This window comes from Macaca fascicularis, chromosome 12 (assembly GCF_037993035.2).
Source record: "Macaca fascicularis isolate 582-1 chromosome 12, T2T-MFA8v1.1".
In the NCBI taxonomy this organism is placed as follows: domain Eukaryota; kingdom Metazoa; phylum Chordata; class Mammalia; order Primates; family Cercopithecidae; genus Macaca; species Macaca fascicularis.
The window spans coordinates 95,520,974-95,546,624 of NC_088386.1; the positions used below are offsets into that span (position 1 = coordinate 95,520,974).

General features: G+C 37.9%; 2 protein-coding genes across 9 annotated transcripts in view; one reads left to right on the top strand and one right to left on the bottom strand.

Annotated features, from left to right (window-relative positions):
- Positions 1-2,386: 2,386 nt before the first annotated feature.
- On the top strand, positions 2,387-18,568 carry C12H2orf69 (chromosome 12 C2orf69 homolog). 2 transcript variants are annotated; one of them, XM_005573856.3, is made up of 2 exons: positions 2,387-2,843; positions 15,366-18,568. In XM_005573856.3, exons 1-2 carry the CDS (start codon positions 2,508-2,510, stop codon positions 16,188-16,190), a joined length of 1,161 nt encoding a protein of 386 aa, XP_005573913.1. In that variant the 5' UTR covers positions 2,387-2,507; the 3' UTR covers positions 16,191-18,568. The 2 variants fall into 2 exon arrangements, with proteins under 2 accessions (XP_005573913.1, XP_073865743.1); XM_074009642.1 differs by lacking the exon at positions 15,366-18,568 and adding an exon at positions 11,419-11,654.
- Positions 15,100-25,651, bottom strand: part of TYW5 (tRNA-yW synthesizing protein 5) — a 30,281-nt gene continuing 19,729 nt past the window's right edge. For 5 of the 7 annotated variants that reach the window (XR_012421347.1, XM_005573854.5, XM_015432543.4 and 2 more), the window contains one exon: positions 20,733-23,596. Coding sequence is in view for 6 of the 7 variants with exons in the window: in XM_005573854.5 (XP_005573911.2) it covers positions 23,340-23,596 (257 nt within the window). In the remaining variant the exon portion in view is untranslated. Of the gene's footprint in view, positions 16,945-19,204; positions 23,597-25,651 lie in introns of those variants that run through there. The other 2 variants (XM_074009643.1, XM_005573855.3) reach the window with 2 other exon arrangements.

Genomic DNA, 25,651 nt, shown 5'->3' on the forward strand with positions numbered 1-25,651 from the left:
AGAAGAAGACAGAAGGGATGGAGACAGAAAATAGATATTACAGTAATATCAAGGGGATCTGTGAGAAGGAATTGCAGTGGCAATGACTTGCCATAAATGACATACATACCTCAGTGAATCAATTGAGAGCTGTTACTTTCTCTGGAGGTGTCTCCTATAGGGCTGTACAAATCCCTTGACTGTAGGGAAACATTTGTGCTAACTTTAGTCTGTTTCTTTACTCTTTAAATCCTTACTGGTATTTCTTAAAGACCTTAATTATTTTAGCAATACTGAGACAACTCTGTAGTATTTAATATTTGCTACAATTTTCCTTCTAAAACACATTCTCCATCCTCTTCAATAAGAATAGATTTCATTAAGGCAGGGCATGGTGGCTCCTGCCTGTAATCCCAGTACTTTGGGAGGCCAAGGTGGGTAGATCACCTGAAGTCAGGAGTTTGCGACCAGCATGGTCAATGTGGAGAAACCCTGTCTCTACTAAAAAAATACACAAATTAGCTGAGTGTGGTGGCACACGCCTGTGATCTCAGCTGCGAGGGAGGCTGAGGCAGGAGAATCACTTGAATCTGCAGGGTGGAGATTGCAGTGAGCCGAGATTGTGCCACTGCACTGCAGCCTGGGCGACAAAGCAAGACCTTGTCTCAAAAAAATAAAAATAAAAATAAAAATAGATTTCATTAAAAGGTCAAGCTAAAAACAAGACCACAAATCAAAAGCTGCTTTTGCAATTCATGTACATGTTTGGACTTTTAGATAACATTTCAGCAATTCTCTATCTAACAGTGGAAAGTAACATGTATGCAATTGGCAAAACAGAGTGAAGTCAGGTTGCCTAAATGTCATTATATACTAATTATTGTATAATTAACCTCTACTTGTTTTTAACCAGTTATTTTAGAAAGCAGCAGATCTCCTTAGTAATTAATTTTTGATTGATAACAATATTTTGATGTCAGATGGAATGCAATTATTTAGACCAGAGTAGGTTAGCATACTAAATCTATATATATCTATATATCTATATAAATATATATAAATCTGTATATATATCACTAAGTCTATATATAAAAAAAACATATTTTATCATTTGCTCATTTATGTCTACTCCAAGCCATTTGTTAATATTTGCATATGTAGACCACAGAAAACAGTATGTGTGCTTAAATACACATATATAAACTCCGAACAATTATATACAAAGTGCTTAGATTTCTGGCCTGTAGTAAACCTTCAACAAATGTTGGCTGTAGTTTTTGTAATTTTCATTAATATTCTCTTTACAGTGCTTTGCCTCACAAGTACTTGCATCTCATCCTCGCATGCACACATTTCCCTGTTTTGTTTGTTTTTGGTTTATTTTTTGAGACAGGGTCTGCTTCTGTTGCCCAGGCTGGAGTGCAGTGGTGAGATCACAACTCATCACAGCATACAACTCCTGGGCTCAAGCGATCCAATCTCCCACCTCAGCCCTCCCAGTAGTTTGGACTATAGGCATGCACCACCACGCCCGGCTAATTAAAAAAAAAAAAAAATTTAGTAGAGACAAGGCCTCCCTATGTTGCCCAGCCTGGTTTCAAACTGCTGGACTCAAGTGATCCTCCGCCTGGCCTCCCACAGCGCTGGGATTACAGGCCTGAGCATACATTTCCCCAAATCTTATTCCTACTCAACTGGACACAGATAGTTGCTGGACACACATGACTTTCCTACACTGTTTAGTTTTTGAAAACCTCCAAGTAGCAAATCTCATCGGTTGCAAACACCAAGTAATGCGTAGTGCCTCGCCCCGTTTTTTCCTGTCCTAGACCATGTGCCCTGTTCCCCGCTACCAAGCAGAGATGAATTAGCTTCATATCTAACCGCAAATTCCCCATGAGCATAGAGATCTTCGTATATCTATAATAATTGTACTCAGGAAACTCAGGGTGTGAGGAAAGAGATTCCCTTCCTTCAGGGCATGTAGACTTCCAACGGAATCCTCGATAGGTGAGAATTACTCACATCTTTGGGACTGTCTCCCTTTTAAGGCCCGAAAGACCAGATAAATCTCAGGTGAACCCACAGAAACAGGGAGCTTGGTATACTCAAAAGTCTATACGTTTCGTATTATTGAAGGGCGACCTGCGGCCGCCCTTGCTGCTGCGCATGCGCTGCAACTGCCGCTTGCTCTAGCCGGGAGTACTCAGTTCAACTCTGCTCTTCGCCGACTCGTCCCCAGACTTCTGTTCGAACTTCCCGGCCGCGGCAGAACCCACCAATCACAAACGCCCTTCCTCAAGCCACGCCCACCGTCTTCTCCGGGATCCCAAGTCCGATTTCGCGCACACCCCTCCCTTCCTTTCCTTACGCACGCTGCGCGCGGTCGTCGGCCTCTGACGTCGTCGCCTCAGCGCCGGCTCCCGGCCGGGCCGCGGCCGCCGACCGTTGGGCCGCTTGCTGAAGTCCCTCCCTCAGGAACCCCCCCGCCACCCTCCACCTCCGAACCGCTCTCGCAGCGGCGACCCATGTGGGGGTTCAGGCTCCTGCGGTCGCCGCCGCCGCTGCTGCTTCTGCTGCCGCAGCTCGGAATCGGAAACGCCTCGTCGTGCTCTCAGGCCAGAACCATGAACCCGGGCGGCAGCAGCGGCGCGCGATGCTCCCTCTCGGCCGAGGTGCGCCGCCGGCAGTGCCTGCAGCTGTCCACCGTGCCTGGAGCCGATCCGCAGCGCAGCAACGAATTGCTCCTGTTGGCGGCGGGCGGGGAGGGACTGGAGAGCCAGGACCTCCCCGGGGACCCGGCGAAGGAGGAGCCGCAGCCGCCGCGCCAGCATCACGTCCTCTATTTCCCTGGGGATGTGCAGGTAACTCGGGGCCTGCTTGGGTATCTGTTCCCTCCTCTCGTGTATACGGACGCGGTCACTGGATTCTTCCCTCGTAGCTGCTGCCTGGTTCCTTTCCTTGCCTGAACACACCCACACATTCACTGAGGGTGGCTCTTCCCTTACTCCACGAAATCCAAAACCGTGGCTTCCACGCCCCTGGCCCCCTTTGTCCATAGAACCCCATGGGGAAGGTGTCGGACGAGGGCTACGATTTCGAAAGAGCCAGCTGTCGGTCCAGGCTTCCAGGAGGCGGAATTTGAGACAGGGAATGAGACGCATCTTGTATATTCATTCTATAATTTGGTTTTTCAGAGGACCCTGTGTGTGTGTGTGTGTTGGGCAGGGGACAGAGATGGCTTTCAAATTAAGTTAGCACGTAGTGTTTAGAAAACGGTGGCAGTAATTAAAAATCAAACATTATGAAGGTACGACACCCAGTAACCCTAAAAAAGAGTGGGGATGGCAGAAAAGGGATAATGATTATTAAGCGTGTCAATGTTTTGATGCTCACCTCATTTTGTACATTTGCATGTTATGTTTATTATTTTATAGCTGCAGGCAAATATCCGTGGTTATGTTGCCCTGAAAACTGGGTCTTAATCTAAAGTTGCATTATTTAATATGGTAGCCATTAGCCGTATATATATAGCTATCTGAATTAATTAAAATTAAATAAAACTAAAAATCCAGTTAGTCATGTTAGCTGCATTTCAAGTGCTCAGTAGCTACAGATGGCTTGTGTGTACTGTATTGGACAGCACAGATATATAGCATTATCATAGAAAATAATCCATCATCATAGAAAGTTCTAGACAGGTAAAGCTAGAATATAGCTAGGTGTAGTTTCTCTTTTTTGTTTTTTTGAGACGGAGTCTCGCTCTGTTGCCCAGGCTGGAGTGCAATGGTGCAGTCTCGACTCACTGCAACCTCCGCCTCCCCGGCTCAAGTGATTCTCGTGCCTCAGCCTCCCAAGTAGGTGGGATTACAGGCGTGTGCCACCACACTGGGCTAATTTTTATATTTTTAGTAGAGATGGGGTTTCACCATGTTGGCCAGGCTGGTCTCAAACTTCCGGCTTCAGGTGATCTGCCCACCTTGGCCTTCCAAAGTGCTGGGATTACAGGAGTGAGCCACTGCGCCCGGCCTAGATGTGTTTCTTATACTATGAAATTACAATCGTTTATTTTCAAAATTGATGCCTTAAAATGACATACTTAGAAACTTTGTGCTCTGAGTCAAATAATGATTAAGATATATATGTACACACACATACACACACACACACACACACACACACACACACACACACACACACATATAGTATTTTCTTTTGCCCTCAAAATAACTGACTGGTTTAGTTGACTGCTAATAAAAACTGGAAAAAAAAAAGAGAGAGAATAAAGAAAAAAAACAACTAGTACTTAGATTTAAGAGAAAAAAAAGTCACTTACTGACTTGGTGCCCTTGTGGCTCAGATTGGGAAAATAGCATGTGACATTTCTGACTATCAGAATAATTTTGTGGAACAATTACTGCATGCATTCCTAAAATAATGATGATGATAATGATAACATTTATTGAGCACCTCCTAAAGTGTTTTAAAGTGTGCCAGCCAAGATGTATAGTACAAGACTTCAGAGGAGGTCTAAAAAGTCTTACATGCAGTTTGAGGCCAGATTGCCTGGGTTTGAACCCTGATTTAGAACTTTATATTTAGGTATAAAGTCCTTGGACAATTGTTACATCTCTCTGTATTTCAGGTACTTCAAGTATAAAATAAGAATAATAATTTATAAGGTGTCAATGGAGATTAAATATGTGAATACTCAATGAGTTCTGGTCCCTTCTCGTCTCTCTGGTGACTTTAAAAAGTATTGGAGTATCCTAGTCGTCTGTTCCTCCACGTTTCCTCTGTCTGTGTTCACTCCCTTCAGTCTCATGGCTTTACTCACTACCTGTACACTGACACCCCTCAATGTTTGTGTATCTAGCCTACACATACTCCCCAAACTTTAGGCCAACCAGTTATATGCAAGATTATTTCCTTTTGGATATTTAATAGATATCCTAAACCTAAAATCTCTGGATCTTCACCCCTGTGCAGTCTTCCTCATGTCATTAATGGAAACTTTACCTTCTCAGTTGCTCAAGATAGAAATCTTGAAGTCATCCATTAGAAGTCTTTCATACCTCATATCATCAAATCTAATGGCTTCACCTTTTCAGTGTATCTAATCAGAATAACGATTGAAAAATGTAAGTCAAATCATTCCACATCTGCTTAAAACTGCAATCACTTCCCATGTCACTCAGAGTAAAAGCCAGAGTCCTTCCTGTTAATGTCCTGTCCTGCAAGACTTTTCATTATCTCTATCTTTTCCCACCCTGTTACCTATCTGACTTGGTCTCCTTTTTCTGTTTACTTTTCTCCAGCCTCTCTGGCTTTCTTGGTGTTGCTCAAACATGTCAGGCACACTATACCTAAAAAGCGTTGTGCATACTGCCTGCAGCAGCCTTCCAAGTAGATGACTTGTAGGTTTATTACCTTACCTCTTCTGGGTCTGCTCAAGACTCTGCCTCTCTGAGACCTTTTCTGACCATTCTGTGTAATAATCATAGTATATATAGGCTTCCTATAAACTTTTCTTCTTTATTTTTACCCATTGCATTTACTATACTAGTTACTTTTCGTTTTGAGTTTTGTTTGCCTTCTGCCACTAAAATATAAATAAGCTCATGTCTGTTCACTGATATAATCTGTGATGCTTAACAGCGGCATGTAGTAGGTGTGCAGTAGGTGACCTGTTGTATAAATGAGTATTTGTGAGTTGCTTTGAACAATGCATGAAGTACTTGAAATGTGTTGGCTATTATATAAAATGCTATTAGGCTGATTTCCTCATCTGTATTTTTGTACTTGATTCTTTTGAGCCTAATATTTATCCTGATGAAATTTTCACTGTTAAATACAGCCCATCTTTTTATTGTGTTGATCCTTTTAGAATGCCTATAGACATTCTATTTTATTTATTTATTTTCTTTTATTACTATTTTTTACAGAGACAGGGTCTCACTGTGTTGCCCACTCCTGTGTTCAAGTGATCCTCCCGCCTCAGCCTTTTAAAGTGTCGGGATTACAAGCATGAGCCACCACACCTGGCTGAGCATTCTTGTTATAGCTTTATTCTTAATTTGAATAAATATTGAACAGATTAGGGCTAAACAGAATTTTATAAGATAGTATTAGAAGCTTTCCCTATCTTTTTTTTTTTTTTCCTTGAGATGGAGTCTTGCTCTGTTGCCCAGGCTGGAGTGCAATGGCATGATCTTGGCTTACTGCATCCTCCACCTCCCAGGCTCAAGTGATTCTCCTGCCTTAGCCTCCTGAGTAGCTGGGACTACAGGTGCGTGCCACCATGCCTGGCTAATTTTTTTTAATTTTTTATTTTTTTATTTTTAGTAGAGATGGGGTTTTACCATGTTGACCAGGCTGGTCTCAAACTCCTGACCTCAGGTGATCCTCCCATCTCAGCCTCCCAAAGTGCTGGGATCATAGGCGTGAGCCACCACACCTGGCCTGAAGCTTCGCCTGTCTTGATACTGTTTCATTATTTGGTGTTAATTGGAACTGGTTTTTCATATGATTTTAAGTCCTCCTAATTCCTATTAACTTCTTCATGTTCCTTTTGCAGTCATGTTTTGTTGTATGTCCTTTTTTAAAATTCTATACTTGTCCTTTATCATTTGAATTACAAGAAAGCTAAGGCCATATATATTAGTCCATTCTCACGCTGCTAATAAAGACATACCTGAAGCTGGGTAATTTATAAAGGAAAGAGGTTTAATTGAATCAGTTCCACAGGGCTGGGAGGCCTCAGGAAACTTACAATCATGGCAGAAGGGGAAGCAAATGAGTCCTTCTTCACATGGCAGGAGGAAGGAGAAGAATGAGACCAAAGTGGGGGAAGCCCCTTATAAAACTATCTCATGAGAACTCTCTCAGTATTATGAGAACAGCATGAGGGTAACCTCCCCCGTGATTCAGTTACCTCTCACTGGGTCCCTCTCACAACACATGGGGATTATGGGAACTACTATTAAGATGAGATTTGGATGGGGACACAGCCAAACCATATCATTCCACTCCTAGCCCCTCACAAATCTCATGTCCTTACATTTCAAAACATAACCATGCCCTTCCAACAGTTCCCCAAAGTCTTAACTCATTCTAGCATTAACTCAAAAGTCTAAGTCCAAAGTTTCATCTGAGACAAGGCAAGTCGCTTCCACCTATGAGCCCATAAAATCAAAAGCAAGTTAGTTACTTCCTAGATACAATGGGGATACAGGCATTGGGTAAATACAGCCATTCCAGATGGGAGAAATGAACCAAAACAAAGGGGCTACAGGCCCCATGCAAGTCCGAAATCCAATAGAACAGTCATTAAACCTTAAAGTCTCAAAATGATCTCCTTTAACTCCATGTCTCATATCTAGGTCACACTGATGTAAGAGCTGGGCTCCCATGGCCATGGGCAGCTCCACCCCTGTGGCTTTGCAGGGTACAGCCCCCCTCCAGGCTGCCTTCATGGCTGGTATTGAGTGTCTGCAGCTTTTCCAGGCACACAGTGCGAGCTGTTGGTTTATCTACTATTCTGGGGTCTGGATGACGGTGGCCCTTTTCTCAGCTCCACTAGGCAGTGCCCCAGTGAGGAAATGTAGAGCCCCACATTTCTTTTCCATACTGCCCTAGCAGCAGACTTCTGCCTGGACATCCAGGTGTTTTCATACATCCTCTGAAATCTAAGCAGAGGTTCCCCAACCTCAGTTCCTGACTTTTGTGCACCCACAGGGCCAACATCACATGTAAGCCACCAAGACTTGAGCTTGCACACTCTGAAGCAACAGCCTGAGCTATATGTTGGCCCCTTTTAGCCACGACTGGGACACAGGGCATGAAGTTTCAAGACTGCACAAAGCAGCAAGGGCCTGGGCCCAGCCTACGAAACCATTTTTTTCTCTTAGGCCTCTGGGCCTGTGATGGGAGGAGCTGCCCTGAAGATCTGTGACGTGTCCTGGAGACATTTTTCCCCTTGTCTTGGTGATGAACATTTGGCTCCTCGTTACTTATGCAAGTGTCTGCAGTCTGCTTGAAATTCTCCTCAGAAAATGGATTTTTCTTTTTTATAGCATCGTCAGGCAGCAAATTTTCCAAACTTTTATGTGCTGCTTCCCTTTTAAATATAAGTTCCAATTTCAAACCATCCCTCCCAAGGTCAAAGTTCCACAGATCTCTGGGGCAGGGGCAGAATGCTGCCAGTCTCTTTGCTAAACCATAACAAGAGTGACCTTGGCTTCAGTTCCTAGAAGTTTATTATCTCTGAGAGCACTTCAGCCTAGACAAATCACTATCAGCATTTTGGTCAAAAGCCATTCAACAAGTCTCTAGGAAGTTCCAAACTTTCCCACATTTTCCTGTTCTCTTCTGAGCCCTACAGACTGTTCCATCCTCTGCCTGTTACCCAGCTCCAAAGTCGCTTCCACATTTTCAGGTATCCTTATAGCAGCACCCCACTATCTGCAGTACCAATTTACTATATTAGTCTATTCTCATGCTGCTGATAAAGACATACCCAAGACTATGTAATTTATAAAGCAGAGGTTTAATTGTCTCACAGTTCCACAGGGCTGGGGATGCCTCTGAAAATGTACAGTCATGGTGGAAGGGGAAGCAAACATGCCCTTCTTCATATGGTGGTAGGAAAGAGAATGAGAGCAAAGAGAGGGATGAGCCCCTTATAAAACCATCTCGTAAGAACTCACTGTCACCAGAACAGCATGAGGGTAACTGCCCCCATGATTCAATTATCTTCCTTTGGGTCCCTCCCATGTGGGGATTATGGGAACTACAATTCAAGATGAGATTTTGGTGGGGACACAACCAAACCTCATATCCATAGTATTTTGTATTTCTCTAGGTATCTATGTTTTTCTCATCTGGCAATAATGATTCTGAAGGGAGATCAAGATTTTTTTAAAGTAGGTGCTTTCCATTTTGAGTTATCTTTTTAAAGCCTTGGGTATATAATTATATGTATCCCCTTTATTTTATTTTTATTTATTTATTATCATTATATTTTCAGACGGAGTCTTGCTCTGTTGTCCAGGCTGAAGTGCAGTGGTGTAGTCTCGGTTCACTGCAACCTCCATCTCCCAGGTTCAAGCAATTCTTGTGCCTCAGCCACCTGAGTAGCTGGGATTACAGGCATGTGCCACCATGCCTGATTAATTTTTGTATTTTTAGTAGAGATGGGATATCACCATGTTGGTCAGGCTGGTCTCAAACTCCTGACCTCAAGTGATCTGCCCACCTGGGCCTCCCAAAGTGCTGGGATTACGGGTATGAGCCACTGCACCCAGCCCTTGTATTTTAAGTAAGAGTACAATTTTGTGAATTTTGACAAGTGTTAGAATTATATAACCACCATACTCATGTTGTAGAGTATCTCCATTCTCCTAAAAAGTAGCTCTGTGCTCCTTTATGGTCAGTTTTCTTTTTCCAACCACTAACCTGCTTTCTTTCACTATAGTTTGTGCTTTTTCTAGAATTTTGTTATGGTCAGTTTTCTTTTCCCAACCACTAATCTGCTTTCTTTCACTATAGTTTTTGTTTTTTCTAGAATTTTGTTAATTTGTCATATGGTATGTAGTCTTTTGTGTGTGACTTGTGTCACTGTTTAATACTTTTGAAATTCATCCATCTCGTTACCTGTATCCATAGTTTTTTTCATTTTTCTTTTTTTTGTTTTTTTGAGACAGGGTCTCGCTCTGTCACCTAGGCTGAAATGCAGTGGCGTGATCATGGCTCACTGCAGCCTCAACTTGACTCCCAGGCTCAAGCGATCATCCTACCTTAGCCTCCCAAGTAGCTGGGACTACAGGCATGCACCATCACACCTGGCTAATTTATAAAATTTTTTGTAGAAACGAGGATCTCATTATGTTGCCTAGGCTGGTCTCAAACTCCAGGGGTTAAGTGATCCTCCTGCCTTGGCCTCCCAAAGTGCTGGGATTGCAGGCATGGGCCATTGTGCCCAGCCAGTAGTCTGTTCCTTTTATTTACAGAGTAGTATTCTATGTATGGATATATAATTTGTTTATCCATTCAGCAGCTCATAAACATTTGAGTCAATTCCAGTTTTAACTCTTTAAAAATTTTGCTTTCCTAAAGGTTAGAATCTATAGATGATCATGCCCTAAGTAGTATGTCCTGGTCATGTACCTTGGAGCTTCCTGTACTTTATCAGGCAGCTCTCTTAGGCTGGACCCTGTTCTGGTCATTCTAGCCTGCTTACCTCAGATGTGCCCTTTATGTTTATAATAAACAGAAATTTATTTAGCTCATGATTCTGGAGGTTGGGAGGCGCCTGCATCTGGTGAGGGCCTTCTTGCCCTGTCATCTCATGGTGGAAGGCAGAAGGGCAAGAGAGCACTAGGGAGTGGGGGAGGGGAAGGAGAGGCCAAATTCATCCTTTTATCAAGAACCATTAATCCGTTCATGAGAGTAGAGCCCTTGTGACCTAATCACCTCTTAAAGGTCCCACCTCTAATCATAGTTGCTTTGGGGATTAAGTTTCCAAAACATGAACTTTGGTGGACACATTCAAACCATAGCAGAAGTTTGCTCTGCTCTAAGGGCAGAACACTTAGTTTGAATCTATGATTTGTCTACAAACTCTTGGAGACACATGTCAAGATTTCCTAAAAATCCTTTGTTCCTTACTTCAATAACAGTTTGGAGTGGCTCTCTGAGTTTTTGCAGGTCAGCAAGCATCTAACTGTGGAGTAGTAAGCATTCTTTAAACTCTCAAGAGATTCTCTTGTGGCCTGCCTCACTGGGGATGAGAAGCATGGCCTTTCACCCCTTACCTCTTATGGGGATAGTGCATTGCATTCCCAACTAGGATAAAAACTCTCTTGAAAGAAATCTCTCTCTTTCCTTAGTCTTTAACCTTTTCTGTAGATTGGCCATGGGTAACAGCCTTGGTTGCAGAACCAGTTTGGGCTACCTTTTTGTAACTTGTATAGGGGTATCTGGTGCCTCTTTTTAGAATATAGAAGTGTGTTTCCATTGTTCTCAGATCTGGGCTTTGACACACAGTAATGATTCCATCTTTACATTTTACTGCATACAGTTCCTTAGAATAAGCATTCTACTTCCTCTAACTGTGGAACCCGGGGCTGAGCAAGGAAAATATCACGTTTCTAGATTTAGAGCACCTTCTATGTGGTAGGGACAAAACTGAGAGTCATAAAATCTAGGTTCGTTTTGGCTCATTAACTAAATAAATATATAAATAACTGTAGTTTCTAGGACCTCAGGTTCCTTAACTATAAAAAGGATTTAAATGAGCCCTTCCAGATGTAACTGCCTATAATTTCATGATAATTGTATGTATCATTAATTATAAAATAATTGTGCAGAAAGCAATAGCAGAATCCATAAAAGGTCAAATGATGGCCTTCTAGGAATTCGCATTTTTTTTTTTTTCAGACGGAGTCTTGCTCTGTCACCCAGGATGGAGTACAATGGCGCAGTCTTGGCTCATTGCAACCTCCACCTCCCGGGTTCAAGTGATTCTTCTGCCTCAGCCTGCCGAGTAGCTGTGACTACAGGCACGTGCCACCATGCCTGGTTAATTTTTGTATTTTTAGTAGAGATAGGGTTTCACCATGTTGGCTAGGATGGTCTCCATCTCCTGACCTCGTGATCCGCCCGCCTTGGCCTCCCAGAGTGCTGGGATTACAGGCATGAGCCACTGCACCTGGCCTGGGAATTAGTATTTTTAACATATATGGCTCAAACTACTAATATTAGTGAAATATAACTTAGGAAGGAATTGAACATCATAGTGGGAAAATTATCATAGGACATGAACAGAAAATTAACAAAAGAAAAATGAAAACTGCCAGTTAACAATGTTTAACCTGATTGGGAATCAAAACATGCAAATTAAATCAAAAGTAAATCAAAACATGCAAATTAAATCAAAACATGCAAATTAAATCATTTTATCATAGTAGCAAGGATTTTTAAAAATTGATGCTAATAGCCATTAGCATTAAGGATGGGTAAAGATGTGGGAAAATAAGCACTCTTATGATTCCAGTGAAAGTGTAAATTAGTATTAACCTTAGATGTTTAAAAATTATGATGCCAGTCTATATTGATATGGAACCATGCCTGTAATATATTTTTAAGTGAAAACTATGTATAAGCTTATTGCTTGGTGGGGGAGAAGAATGCTCCCTTGTATACGTACTTGAATATGTGTATGCTAGAGAAAACTGGACTGCTAGACATCAGAATTTTAATAATGATTATTTTTAATTGGTGGTTATGTGGATGATTTTTCTATCTTACCTATACCTTTGTATATAGACTGAATTTTTGTAGTATTTACTAGTTTTAATTTTCAAATAGAGAAAATGTGCATATTGCTAAAAGTTCAGATTATTTAAGGTTTTACATTGAAAAGTAATTCTTTCACCCCATTCCCTCCAGTTGCCCATTTCCCTTCCCTTCTCCAAGGCTGCTACTGTTAGATATATATACACACACACATATATATATATATATGGGACTACAGGGGCACACCACCACACCCTGCCAATTTTTGTATTTTTTTTTTTTTTTGTAATAGAGACAGGATTTTACATGTTGCTCACGCTGGTCTCAAACTCAAGCAGTTTGCCTGCCTCTGCCTCCCAAAGTGCTGGTATTATAGGCGTGAACCACCGCCCCCAGCCTCAGGCTTTTTTTAAAAATACAAATGGTTGCATAGTGTACTGGATTTTTTAGCCCTTATTTTACAACCCATAGGAGTAGGAGTACTCCTAGAGCTGCCTCATTCTTTTGAAGCAGAGATAAATATCCTTATACATATTTATTTATGCATATATGTAAGTATATCAATGAGATAAATTTCTCGAATTACTAGGTCAAAAGGAGAGTGTATTTAAAACTGATAGATACTGTGTATGACCATTAGAAATTAGGAAAACTCACATCATTTATCTTATTTTTCTCTCACCCTCTATATCCAGTCCATCTGCAAATCATGTTGACACTACCTCCAAAATAAATTCAGGACCTGACCACTTCTACTACTCTGGTTCAAGCTGCCTTCTCTTATCAGGATTTTATTTCAGTAACCTTTTAACGGTCTCCTTGCATCAGCTATTGCCCCTTCATTATTAGGAGCCAGAGTAATCTTTTCAAAGCATGTATTATATCAGCCCTTGGCTCCAGATCCTTTCAGAGCAAAAGGCAAAATCTTTGTGGTGTCTTATAAAGCCTGGTCAGCACCTCTCCTCTTCCCTAAACAATCTCTCTGCCCTCCTTTGTGATCACGTTTGATACTGTTGACTCCTCTGGAGCCACACTGACCTCATTGCTGTGTCTGGGTTATGTTCAGCAAGCTCCCACCTCAGGGCCTTTTGCAGTTGTAGTTCCTTCTGCCTGAAATACCCACGTGGTTCACTCTCTGAGTTCCTTCAGGTCCTTTCAAACTATCACTTTATGGAGAAGCCTTTCCTGACCATTCTGTGTTAACTAATAATTTTCTACCTTCTCCAAAACCTTGTCTTCCTTTTCTCCTGCTTTACTTATTATGTTCCGTTGTACTTACTACCATCTAATATATATATATATATTTTTGAAATGTTTCCAAGCTATAAGTCTAATATGTTTTGAACTGTCCAATATGGTAGCCACTAATCACTTGTGGCTGTTGACTACTTAAAATGTTGTTAGTCCACTTGAGGAACTAAATTTAATAGAGGAACGAAATTTTTAACTGTATTTAATTTCAGTTAATTTAAATGTATATTAAAAAACGGATACCCAGTTCAGTTCATGGAAAACTTTTAAGTATATTTGGAACAAGTTGGGTATGTGAGTTTACTTTTTCAGCTGTAAATTTTATGAGATTCAAATTCAGATCAAGTATTTCTGATGAAAATTTAGCATCCAAATTGAGATGTACTATAAGTATGAATACACACTGGATTTCAAGCACTTAGGAAGGAAAAAAGAATGTTAAGATCCTCTAGTAATTTTTAATATTGGTAACATGTTGAGATTGTGATATTTTGTATATATTTAGCTCAAGAAAGAAATTAAAATTAGTTTCACCTGTTAACTTTTTACTTTTTAAAATCTGGCGCTTGAAAATTTTAAATGTGGCTCATGTTTTATTTCTGTTGGACAGTGCTGCTCTATTTACTTGTGGAGTTGTTTGTTGTGTGTATCTCTGCAGTAGAATGTGAGCTCCATGTGAACAAGGGTTTAGTCTCTTTTGTTCCCTGCCCAACTGGTAGGTATCCAGTAAATTTTATAGAACAAATGAGTAAATTTGAATGAATCTCCCCCCCCAAAAAAAAGTCAGTATGAATAAAATTAAAACAGTTTATATGTACATCCTAGGACCTAAACAAAAAGTTATGGTTAGTATATATAGAATGCTTATAAATAAGGTGTAAATACAAAAGGACAAAGGAGGCTGGGTATGGTGGCTCATGCCTATAATACCAATACTTTGGGAGAATGAGGTAGGAGGATGGTTTAGTCCAGGAGTTTGAGACTAGCCTGTGCAACAAAGTGAGATCTTCTCTACAAAGAATAAAAACGTTAGCTACATGTGATGATATGCACCTGTGGTCCCAGCTACTCGGGAGGCTGAGGAGGGAGGATTGCTTGAGCCCGGTAGGTCAAGGCTGCAGTGAGCCATAATCATGCCACTGCACTCCAGCCTGGATGACAGAGCGAGATCCTGTCTCACACAAAAAGTGGGGAATGAGGGGCAAAGGATATAAATAGGCAAGAATAGAAATCCAGACTTAAATTACAAATATTCTTTGACCTAGTTTTTCCATATCTAGGAATTTAAGGATATAATCACAGATGTGTACAAAGAGTTTTCTATAATGTTTATTGCAGCTTTGTGTATAATACTAAATTTGAAATTGAATGTACTGTTCAGGTTGCTAGAGAAATCCAAAGAGGGAGGGGTATAGAATGGCAACTTAGGGAAATATTTTAAGATTCTGTGTTGGTCAGAAAGTCTATCTAGTGAACCAAATTTATATTTTCAGTTGATGTGTTAGGAAAATTGATTATATGTATATACTAAAATAAAATTTGTTAAACATTATCTGTAACTCTTCAAAATTAAATTTTTAAAAACTTTTTACTGTTCCATGTAGGTATATCTTATTTCCTTGTCTCTTGATAGATTTCAGGCTTAAACTGAAGAAGTAATTGGTTCAAAAATCTTATTACTAGAAAGTAATGACAAATTTATAGTTTTCATTTCTAGTGTATATTAACCATAGGTCATTGTAACATCCTTTCTCCACAATAAAAATGGAAACTGTTTTGTGGAAATCATTTTATGTAAATATGTATTTAATACTTATTTCATCTTTCTTACCTTTCAGAATTACCATGAAATTATGACTCGTCATCCTGAGAATTATCAATGGGAAAACTGGAGTCTAGAAAATGTTGCTACCATTTTAGCCCACCGGTTCCCCAATAGTTACATTTGGGTGATAAAATGTTCCCGAATGCATTTGCACAAATTCAGCTGCTATGACAATTTTGTGAAAAGTAACATGTTTGGTGCCCCAGAACACAATACTGACTTTGGAGCTTTTAAGCACCTTTATATGTTATTAGTTAATGCTTTTAATTTAAGTCAGAATAGTTTATCAAAGAAAAGTTTGAATGTTTGGAATAAGGACTCCATAGCATCTAACTGTAGATCCAGTTCTTCTCATACTACGAATGGTTGCCAGGGAGAAAAAGTGAGGACCTGTGAAAAGTCTGATGAATCTGCCATGAGTTTTTATCCACCATCACTAAATGATGCATCTTTTACTTTGATTGGATTCAGTAAAGGTTGTGTTGTTTTGAATCAGTTGCTTTTTGAATTGAAAGAAGCCAAGAAAGACAAGAACATAGATGCTTTTATCAAAAGCATAAGAACAATGTATTGGCTGGATGGTGGTCATTCTGGAGGAAGCAATACTTGGGTTACTTATCCAGAAGTCTTGAAAGAATTTGCACAAACAGGGATTATCGTTCACACTCATGTAACACCTTACCAAGTACGTGATCCAATGAGATCTTGGATTGGAAAGGAGCACAAGAAATTTGTTCAGATACTTGGGGATTTTGGTATGCAGGTGACTAGCCAAATTCATTTTACAAAGGAAGCTCCTTCCATAGAGAATCACTTCAGGGTTCATGAAGTATTTTGAGATTACAGGTATATTAATGAACTTGTTCACTGGAAGAACATAAGCACTTTGAGTGCTATAAATTCAGATTATGGGATGTAATTCATACCTGCATTGTCAGTTTTGGGGTATGGGGGGAAGCACACATTCCTAAAATGTGAGTGTAATGTGCAATAGTATTTTTTGCTTGTGAATGTGAGCAGTTATTAATTTGGATTGAGTTAGAATTAGTTAATTTGAAATCTAACAAGGTGGTTTTTAATAATCCTGAGGAGATGTAAGACCCTTAAAAATGAAAGTTACAACGTAGTTCTTACAAAAGGTAACTAAAATTGTTACTGTTGGAAATAACTGCTTTTCTGAGTAATGTTTTAAACTAATTTGGTGACATTTTAACAGTAACTAGCTATTTTAAGTGGAAATATTTTCATTTCTCTTCAAACAAAAGCAAAGGTACGATGCTGTTTTCTCTCATTTTGGAATAACTGTACTCTGCCTCTTGTGTTTTTGTAAACTCCTTGACTCATTCTTTAATGTGTCACCAAGTACTTTTCTCATGAGAGTCAACATATATTTGTTTCCAGATGTCCAAAAGTGTACAGTAGTGTAAAGGTGGTTTTTAAAAACATAGCCAGGTGTGGTGGTGTGTGCCTTTAGTTCCAGCTACTCAGGAGGCTAAGGCAGGAGGATTGCTTGAGCCCAGGCTGTGGTTCACCATGATTGTGTTTGAGACTAGATATTGCACTTCAACCTGGGCAACATAGTGAGACTTCATCTGTAAAACAAAATGAAACAAAATTACACTTAAGCACTATTGTTTAATTTTTAATTGTCAGTTTTTTATTATTTTGGATAAGACATTCTGGGGTTTCTTGAATCTTGGCCAAAAACCAGTTGTTTTGGAAAATTGCTTTAAATTGAGCATATTTATGTATATTGGATAAAAATGTACTACAGAGCAAATTTCAAATTTTTCATTAATCAGTCTTTTTGAAAGGATCAACTTGGATAAAATAAATATATAAAGCTCTATTTGTTAGAGCTCTATTAAAAAGGAAACAGATTCCATAGATCTAAGTCAGTGTTTCTCCAGAAGCATGATTTTGTCTGCCAAAAGAAAATAGCTCTCTTTGGCCAAAATGCAAAATTACACTGCTATAAGAAAAGTTACAAGGGAAAGTTTGAAGACACAAATGATTTAATTTTGGCTCAAAAACTGAATTTGCTTAACACTGCTACATAATTTGGGTGAAGTTTCCTTCTGCCCATTTTTCTTGACCTAGATAAATACACTTTGAGAAACCCAGATCTAATGAATGTCAACCAACATTGACATTGTAATTGGGTGATTACAATAAAAGGTGAGCAGTTTGTTGTTTATTAATAATTAGCTTTTGCAGGTCATGAAATAGCAGGGAAGTAACATGCTGCTTTAGGACTAAAAAAAAAAAAAAGACACTGAAGCTTAATACCTTAATGACCCAGAAGACCTAGATTTATAAAGCCATATAGAAGAAAAATGTTAATTTCTTGGTTTCTTCCCAGAATTATATTTTAATAACTCTATAAATACATTCCAAATATTCAGAGACTCATGAGAAAGGATTCTTAACAAATGCTTAAAAATAACATCTTTTTGGTGTTTTAACACTTAATTTTATAAACTGCAGAACAGCATCGCTAAATGGTTTTTTTTTTTTTAAAGACAAAGTAGTAGTATGTTGCTTCAGTTTCTTTAAATACCTCCTGTTTCTTTTGAGACCAAAAATTCCCATGAAGGAAATAAATCAGCCTGATTTTAACATTTTACATATTACATTGCCTTTAAGCACTATGATTGGATGGCTTTTTTTCTATTTGTTTAATAATCCTTGGTTAAATTCACACGTATCTAAAGTAAAGTAGCTGAGTTACTGAATTCTATAAGGGGAAGAAAAAGCATTTATTTTCACATGATTAACTGAAATGGAAAAGTAAGACATTTAGCAGAATTCATTTAAAAATAAAATAATTTTTAAACAATCAGACGTATTTAAAAATCTGGGTTCTTTGTCTATCCAGTATGTGAATGCTTAATTATAAATGTTACATGTTGAATGGATATTAAGAGTAACTCACCAGGCACCCAAAACTGCCATCATAGCAAAATGAGACAATATTGAAAAGAAAAAATATTTTCTGGAATGAAAATATGTTCAAATTGATCCATATTCAGATATTTTCTATTTAATATTTCAGATTGGTCCTTTGTCCACATGTAAAACTTATTGTAATGTTAATTTATACTTTTGGTTTGTGCCTTTGTCATGAGTTGAGAAAAGTAGTCCTACAAATAATGTGAAAGTTGTTACCACCACAGCATGAATGTATAATTGTATTAAAATTGATCAGCCACAGAAGTTTGTTTGGATGTGCTTTATATTATTAGCATTGTTAAAACTTCAGATTATTTAAAAGGAAGCCATTTCTGTCTACCCTGCTAGGTTGGGTTTGTATATAGTAAGTCCTCACTTAACATATCAGTAGGTTCTTGGAAACTGGGACTTGAAGCAATATAACAAAACTAATTTTTTTTCTCATTGTTTTAACTAGATGACAATGAACAAAATGTTGAGGACCTGCTGTTTGTCCTTTTGTTTAAAGTCACAGTTTCTTAAGAACTTGTGCACATTAAGTGAGGACTTACTCCTTTGTCTTTTCATTATCCTCCATGTCTTTTCAAATGAGCAACTTTGAACCTTTTTTGTACAAATACATATCTTCTCCCTTTAAAATTGCTCCATAAAAATTTGCACTATATCCACTTCTTTTATTGGATTTCATAGAGAACAAAACCTCTAACAAGTTCATCCTTTTCTCCTTTTGGTGCTAATCATCTCAGTGATCTGTAGTTCTGTAGTCCTTTAGCTTCTTACAAGACTTGGTTAGGGTATGGTGTAATCTATTTTTCATTTCATTCATGTAATCTAAGTAACCACCAAGGTCAAGGAGGGTAGGCAATAAGGATATAGGACAGACAATACAAAGTCCCAGCATGTTGGTATAGAAATGTTTTTAATACATTAAAGCTTATGAGGTAAAATACAAAACAAAAGGTAGTATTCATAAAAGAGCTATTTTGTTTTATTTCACTTGAAGGTCTTTAAGAGAAACAAACATAAGAGGAGATATAGACAGACCTCATCTGTAAACTCATGTGCTCTTTACAAAGGCAGAGACCCAGCAGCTTTTAAGCCAGTTAGTGGTAGCGCCAGGCAGAGTCACCAAAAAAGGTCATTTTAGTGTCCTGTTTAATGGAACTTAAAAAGACTACATCACACACTGGGGCCTGTCGTGGGGTGGGCAGAGGGGGTAGGGATAGCATTAGGAGATACACCTAATGTAAATGACAAGTTAACGGGTACAGCACACCAAAATGGCACATGTATACATATGTAACAAACCTGCACGTTGTGCACATGTACCCTAGAAGTTATAGTTAAAAAAAAAGAGAGGACTACAACTTAGGTATGTTTAAGACACCCAAAAACTTGTGGCTTGTATGCTTGAAACAAGACTAAGGTAACACCAGAGATGCATGGGTGACTGCCAATCTATGTTAGTTCCTCCTGACTACATCTATTTTTTAGCACTGGGGAAAGGAGTCACAGCAGCACAGTTCCAATTCCATCCAGGCCTGCCTTCCAGCTTCCTGCATTTTTTTTTTTTTTTTGTCAACTCCTTTGATGTCTGTTGGCAACTTTTTATAGGTGATAGAAAAGCCGCCTTACTAAGGTTCTTTCCAAATGTTCACATAGCTGCTGTTCAAAAGGATGAAGGATACAAAGTAAGTTTTGTTGACTTTGTTTCCTTTGACTTGGTGTTTCATCAAAGTGAGTTAGAAATTAATTACAGAACAAATAGAATTCTAATGTATTCAAATACCAAGACAAATAATATTATGGAAATGCTAATAATTATACTCTGCTAAGTTTTGTTTTGAGACAGAAGAACTTGAACTCCTGGTTTCAAGTGCTCCTCCTGCCTCAGCCCCCCAAGTTGCTGGGACTACAGGTGTGGACCACCACTCCCAGCTCTGCATATAGTCTTCTTTTTTTTTTTTTTTTGAGACAGGGTCTTACTCTGTCACCCACGCTGGAGTGCAGTAGCACAATTCCAGCTCACTGCAACCTGCACCTCCCAGGCTCAAGTGATCCTATCTTAGCCTCCTGAGTAGCTGGGACTACAGGCGCACACCACCACACCCGGCTAATTTTTTGTATTTTTAGTAGAGACAAAGATTCGCCACATTGCCCAGGCTGGTCTCGAACTCGAGTTCAGATGATGCGCCCACCTCAATGCATATAGTGTTTTTACAACGTATTTTGAAAGGATAATGTAAACAAAAGTCCAAATAATACAAAACTGCAGATTCCAATTGGCCCACCTAGTTGAACCTCTTCTTAGAGGCGTAACTATCACTGGTTTCTTGTGCATCCTTAGAGATAATTATATGCATATGCAAATAAGGTGTTCACACACCACGTACCTTGTTTTACACAAATGACAGTACAGTTTCAAATATGTTTTTCATGTAACATATTTAATTCTTGTATTATTAGTAGAGATGGAGTTTCACCATGTTGGCCAGGATGGTCTTGATCTCCTGACCTCGTGATCTGCCCGCCTTGGCCTCCCAAAGTGCTGGGATTACACAGGCATGAGCCACCGCACCTGACCCATCATTACTTTTATTTTGAATCTTGTCTGTGTAGCAAGCAGTGCTGTGAGAAATTTTGTTGGCAGAGGAAAAAAATTCCATTTTGCATCAGGTCAAGCCCCCAGACTAGTCAAAGAAAAGCTGTGTAATCTATTCAGAAGTACTGGAGAGGTGCTGCACATTAGGGAGAAAGAATGGAGAGTTACTGCTCACAAGTAATCCCAGTTTCTATCACCCATAGCTATGTGAGCCCAGACAATCATTAAGCAATCTGGGTTGGTTAGATGGCTTCTAAGATCTCTTTCAATAAAAAAGTTCTAAGATTCAGAAATCCTGAGAAGTTGCGCTAACATACACTGTATAATATTTTATACGTTAAAAACAAACATCTCATTTGGTTAACCCAGTAGGAAAAAAAGATTATTTTGTATTTGAAATAAACAGACCCTAATATTAAAAATTATGACCAGGGAAATAATTTTAAAACATCCCAAAGGAAAGTTCTCTAACTTTCTAAATAAAAATACTGCAACAAGAGCTACCTCAAATCTCTCAGCAAAGAAAGAATATAATTAAATAGAAGAACTAGCACCAGTCATCAACTATGTGCCTGCCCTTGAACTATCTATCTGCATTTTTGTAGTTCTGTTTTAAAGATGAGGAAAATAAGGTTCATAGATAAATGTTATTTTGTCTCAGGTCATACAGTTTGCTTCTCCATTAAACAATCAATTAAGATGAATATTCAGTGCACAGACTGTTTTATTGATACTTCCAAGTTTTCTACATGACTGGATTTATACTTTGTATCAATTATCTTGCTGGTTAAGATAAAAACAAGATTTATTAAAAACCATAAATACTGTGTAAACTAAGGAAAGTTTTGTCTTTTTCCTTACTGAAGGACAAGGAATCATTAAAGAAGTTCTTTGCTTTGCTTAATGAAGATCAAAATGTGGTAATTAAATTTGCCTAATATAATCACTCCTTTTCTGACAAGACTTTTTTCACTTTTATTCACCTGAGTAACTTGACCTGTTTCCAAAGACACCTAGGAAATTCAGAATGTTTTATATGCTTTTCCTTTCTTATTTACTATAATTTATAGGACATGAGTGGATGGATTCTCTTCAATAGAGAAAATGATTTTCTCTAATTAAAATGCACCAAATTGATGTACTAAGAGATTGCTTTAGATGAACACATTTATGTTCAGCGAAGATTATCTGGTCTTCAATGACACTGCAATATAATTACTAGGTACAAAAAGAAAAGCAGAGATCCACACACAATGGCTCACTGTCTTCAATGACAACACTTTTAGGATCTCATTTATTCATTCTTTAAGTAATTTTTTCTTTTAAAAAAGGGATAAGTGGAGAAAAAAGTTGGGAAATCTTTAATTAGGCTAAGGTTTAGACATAAGTATAAATTAAAACATTTATTTTCTAACACTCGAAAACCAAAAAACAGACAGACCTGACATACTGCGTGGCAAGAAAAGATCAGATTAAACATTTGTTTTGGACTAATCACAAAACTAATAATCCAAGTCACTATCATCAAGTTCAGTTGATCTCAGCTCTGATTATGCATCAAAACACCCTATGAGGTCTACTAAGTTCCTATACCAAATCCCAAACATGAATCCGTCTACAAAGTTGGGACCTAGGTATCTGTACATTTTTAAAAGTTCCTCAAAAAATTCTGCTTCTAGGCAAATGTAATAAATATTGTTGGTTGCTCATGTTTTTCCTATCAGAACCAAGATTTTTTAAAAAACTATCCTTTCTGCCCCCATATATCCCTCATGTGGTCTCCACTTCTACTCTCAGCTCCAGTGGACCTGACTGCCGTAAAGGTTATTCCAGACTCTTTGCCAGTGACTGGCTTAGGGATGGACAGGTCTAAGTTACTTTAGAGCAATGAGACCTAAGGATATGGAAAATGAATTCTGGGAAAGCTTTCTCATATTAGGACGGGGCCCCTGGAATCCAGCCTGACTCTTCCGCTGCATGTAAATGAAGATGCACAAGGCTCCAACTGCTACTGGCAATCATCCCATGACCACGAGGGTAGCCAGCCTTAGGATGATGCCAATGTTGTGGTTGAAAAGGGGGTGGGGTGTGGAGACGGGCTCCCAAGGTTCTTGATGACATTACTGAATCACTGGATCAGAAACACTGCAGCCCATTCTGTCAATAGATTTCATGTATTGTGATTCAATATATTTTCTTACTGTTTTTAAGTCATTTTAAGTTGGACTTTTAGTGGTCAGCATCTGAATGTTAAATAGTGGTCCGAGCATAGCATTCTTTAATTATAACAATCTGTATCAAGTAGAATGCACACAAATACCCCTTCGTACTTACATAATCTGTAAATCTGATGTATCTTTCCTATTTTAACAAAATAATTTATATCGTTATACCTTACTAAAGTGTTGATGTACATTGCATTCACTTCATTATTTACTCAGAGTTCTTGCTGTAGGCTTTGTCTTGAATGTGTAGGACCATTCGTCGTGCATAGAAGTCCCTATATTCCTCTGGTAATTCGGCCAGTGTTTTCAAGGCTCTGTCCAAAATTTGTGCAGCTCTTGATGCTGCTGTAGGATCTTTGTTTCCATAGGTATCTGTCTTATCATAGCATTCAGATGGAAGGTGCTTCCAAAAGATATTCACTCCCACTCCAAACTCTTCAGAAATTACATTATGGAACCATAAAGCTGGAGAAAGTTTAAAAAACAAGTTAAAAATAAAACCTACAGTTAAAAAAAAACCCAAAATGTCAGTGAAATATCACGAATTGCATATAGCCAATGTAAGAAATAATTCTTGTAACCAGATCCCTTCGTTAGCACACTCCAGGCTTTTAACAGAATCATTTTAACTTTTATGAATTGCCAACAAATTTAAAGTGTCAATAGCACAACCCTTACTTTTAAAACCTTTAGAAATAGCAATTTTTCCTTTAAACTTGAAAGACATAATAAAGATATATTTGTTTTGCAGTTCTCTAATCTAGGGCTGTGTTTTACTTGTTTATACTTCCTGAGTCATGGAACCACATCAAAGTGTTTATTTTTTGGTACACAGAACATTTCAATTACTTGAGGAGTATCTTTGACCTTTTCTGATTCATTATAATACTTTTGTCCCTAAAGACTTCCTGTTCAAGCTGCAATTTGGTTTTCTAACTTGCTTACATTCGTATTCATTATAGCCTCCTCGTTTTATATTTTGAATGCAATTATAATCGTCTTATATTTCCTTCAGCTCCTTTATAAATAGTATACAACACTATAGCAAATATTTTGGTGGTGGAAATGATGAGTAAACTTTATTATATACCTAATTAATTTTTTTCCTTTTACTGGGAAGTTTACTACTTTATTTTCAAGTGAATCTAAACATTTTCAGAATATAGGTGCTAGAGGAATACTAAAGCAATACCACAATATAACAAAGATGGAACACTAATCACGAAAAAACCCTTTTAATCCTGTGAAAGGGAGATTTAAATTTTAGAAACTTATTCTAAGAGTGTTTAAGGAAAAACAAAAGCTTAACATATTTTATTTGGAAAACTAATTTTCAAACATGGTTTTAATCTTAACTACACTTTCTTTCAGAATTTTTTTTTCCCTTATTCAATATAATAGGAAGAAAATGCTAACCATTCAGTTGAATTTAAACCCAAAGATAGGAATTTTGCTTTTGTTTAAAAATATATGCAAATGTTCAGTATTTCTATTTTTTTTTTTCTTAAAACAATTGTATGAAGAATAAGGGAAAACTACATAGACCTTAATCATGCTCCCGAGATACAAAAACCAAAAATGTAAATTTAAAAGATGGCAATGGATTTGAAGACTAATACATGGGTTGCTTTCAATGAAAATAAGAATAAAAAGTCAATCAAATTTTTATAAATGATTATATGAAAACCATTATATCAGGCCATTTTGGGGAAGACAAAGATGAACAAAACATAGTTCTTTGTCTTCAAGGAATTTATCTAGTCTCAAATGAAATAATCAAATATCTATCTTTATTAATATTATTTTTATCAATGAAAAGAAGTATTAATGATTCTCAATATATTAATTTAAATATGGAACTATAATTATAAATAGAATTTGTTAACATATCCCTTTAATTTTAATTACGACTTTTATAATCTTCAAGAGTTCACTTTTAAGTACTAATTACAGATGTTAATTACCTTGTTGTGTTGAACTTTATGGACTTTCAAACTAATGCCTATTAATTGAACAAGGAAATTAAGTGACACAAATCCAGACTGTATAGAAAAATAATGTACACAAATGATACTACAGGTGTTGAGATTATAACATTTTAATATTTAATGAAATCTTTCATCTGTTTTGGCCTTGAAAGATATTTATCTTTTTTTTTTTGTAAATATTTAAGTGACAAAGTTCTAAAATACAGAAATATTTTAAAAATAAAATAATTTACAAAACCAATCAGTATAAGCTTTTCCCAGATATAAAGTGTCTTACTTGATGTCATTTAATAAAATAGAGTATAATATTATTTTAAAAAAAATTTTTTTAAACCAACCAGTATAATGTTTTCCCAGATATAAAGTGTCTTACCTGGAAAATAATAATAATAAAAAAAAAAGCCATAAAAAAAGTGTCTTACTTGATGTCACTTAGTAAAATAGTTTAGAGTATAGTATTATTTTTATAGGTTGCCCTTGAAAGCAAGACTGTTAATTTAGTTTATTTAGACACAGGGTCTTGTTCTGTTGC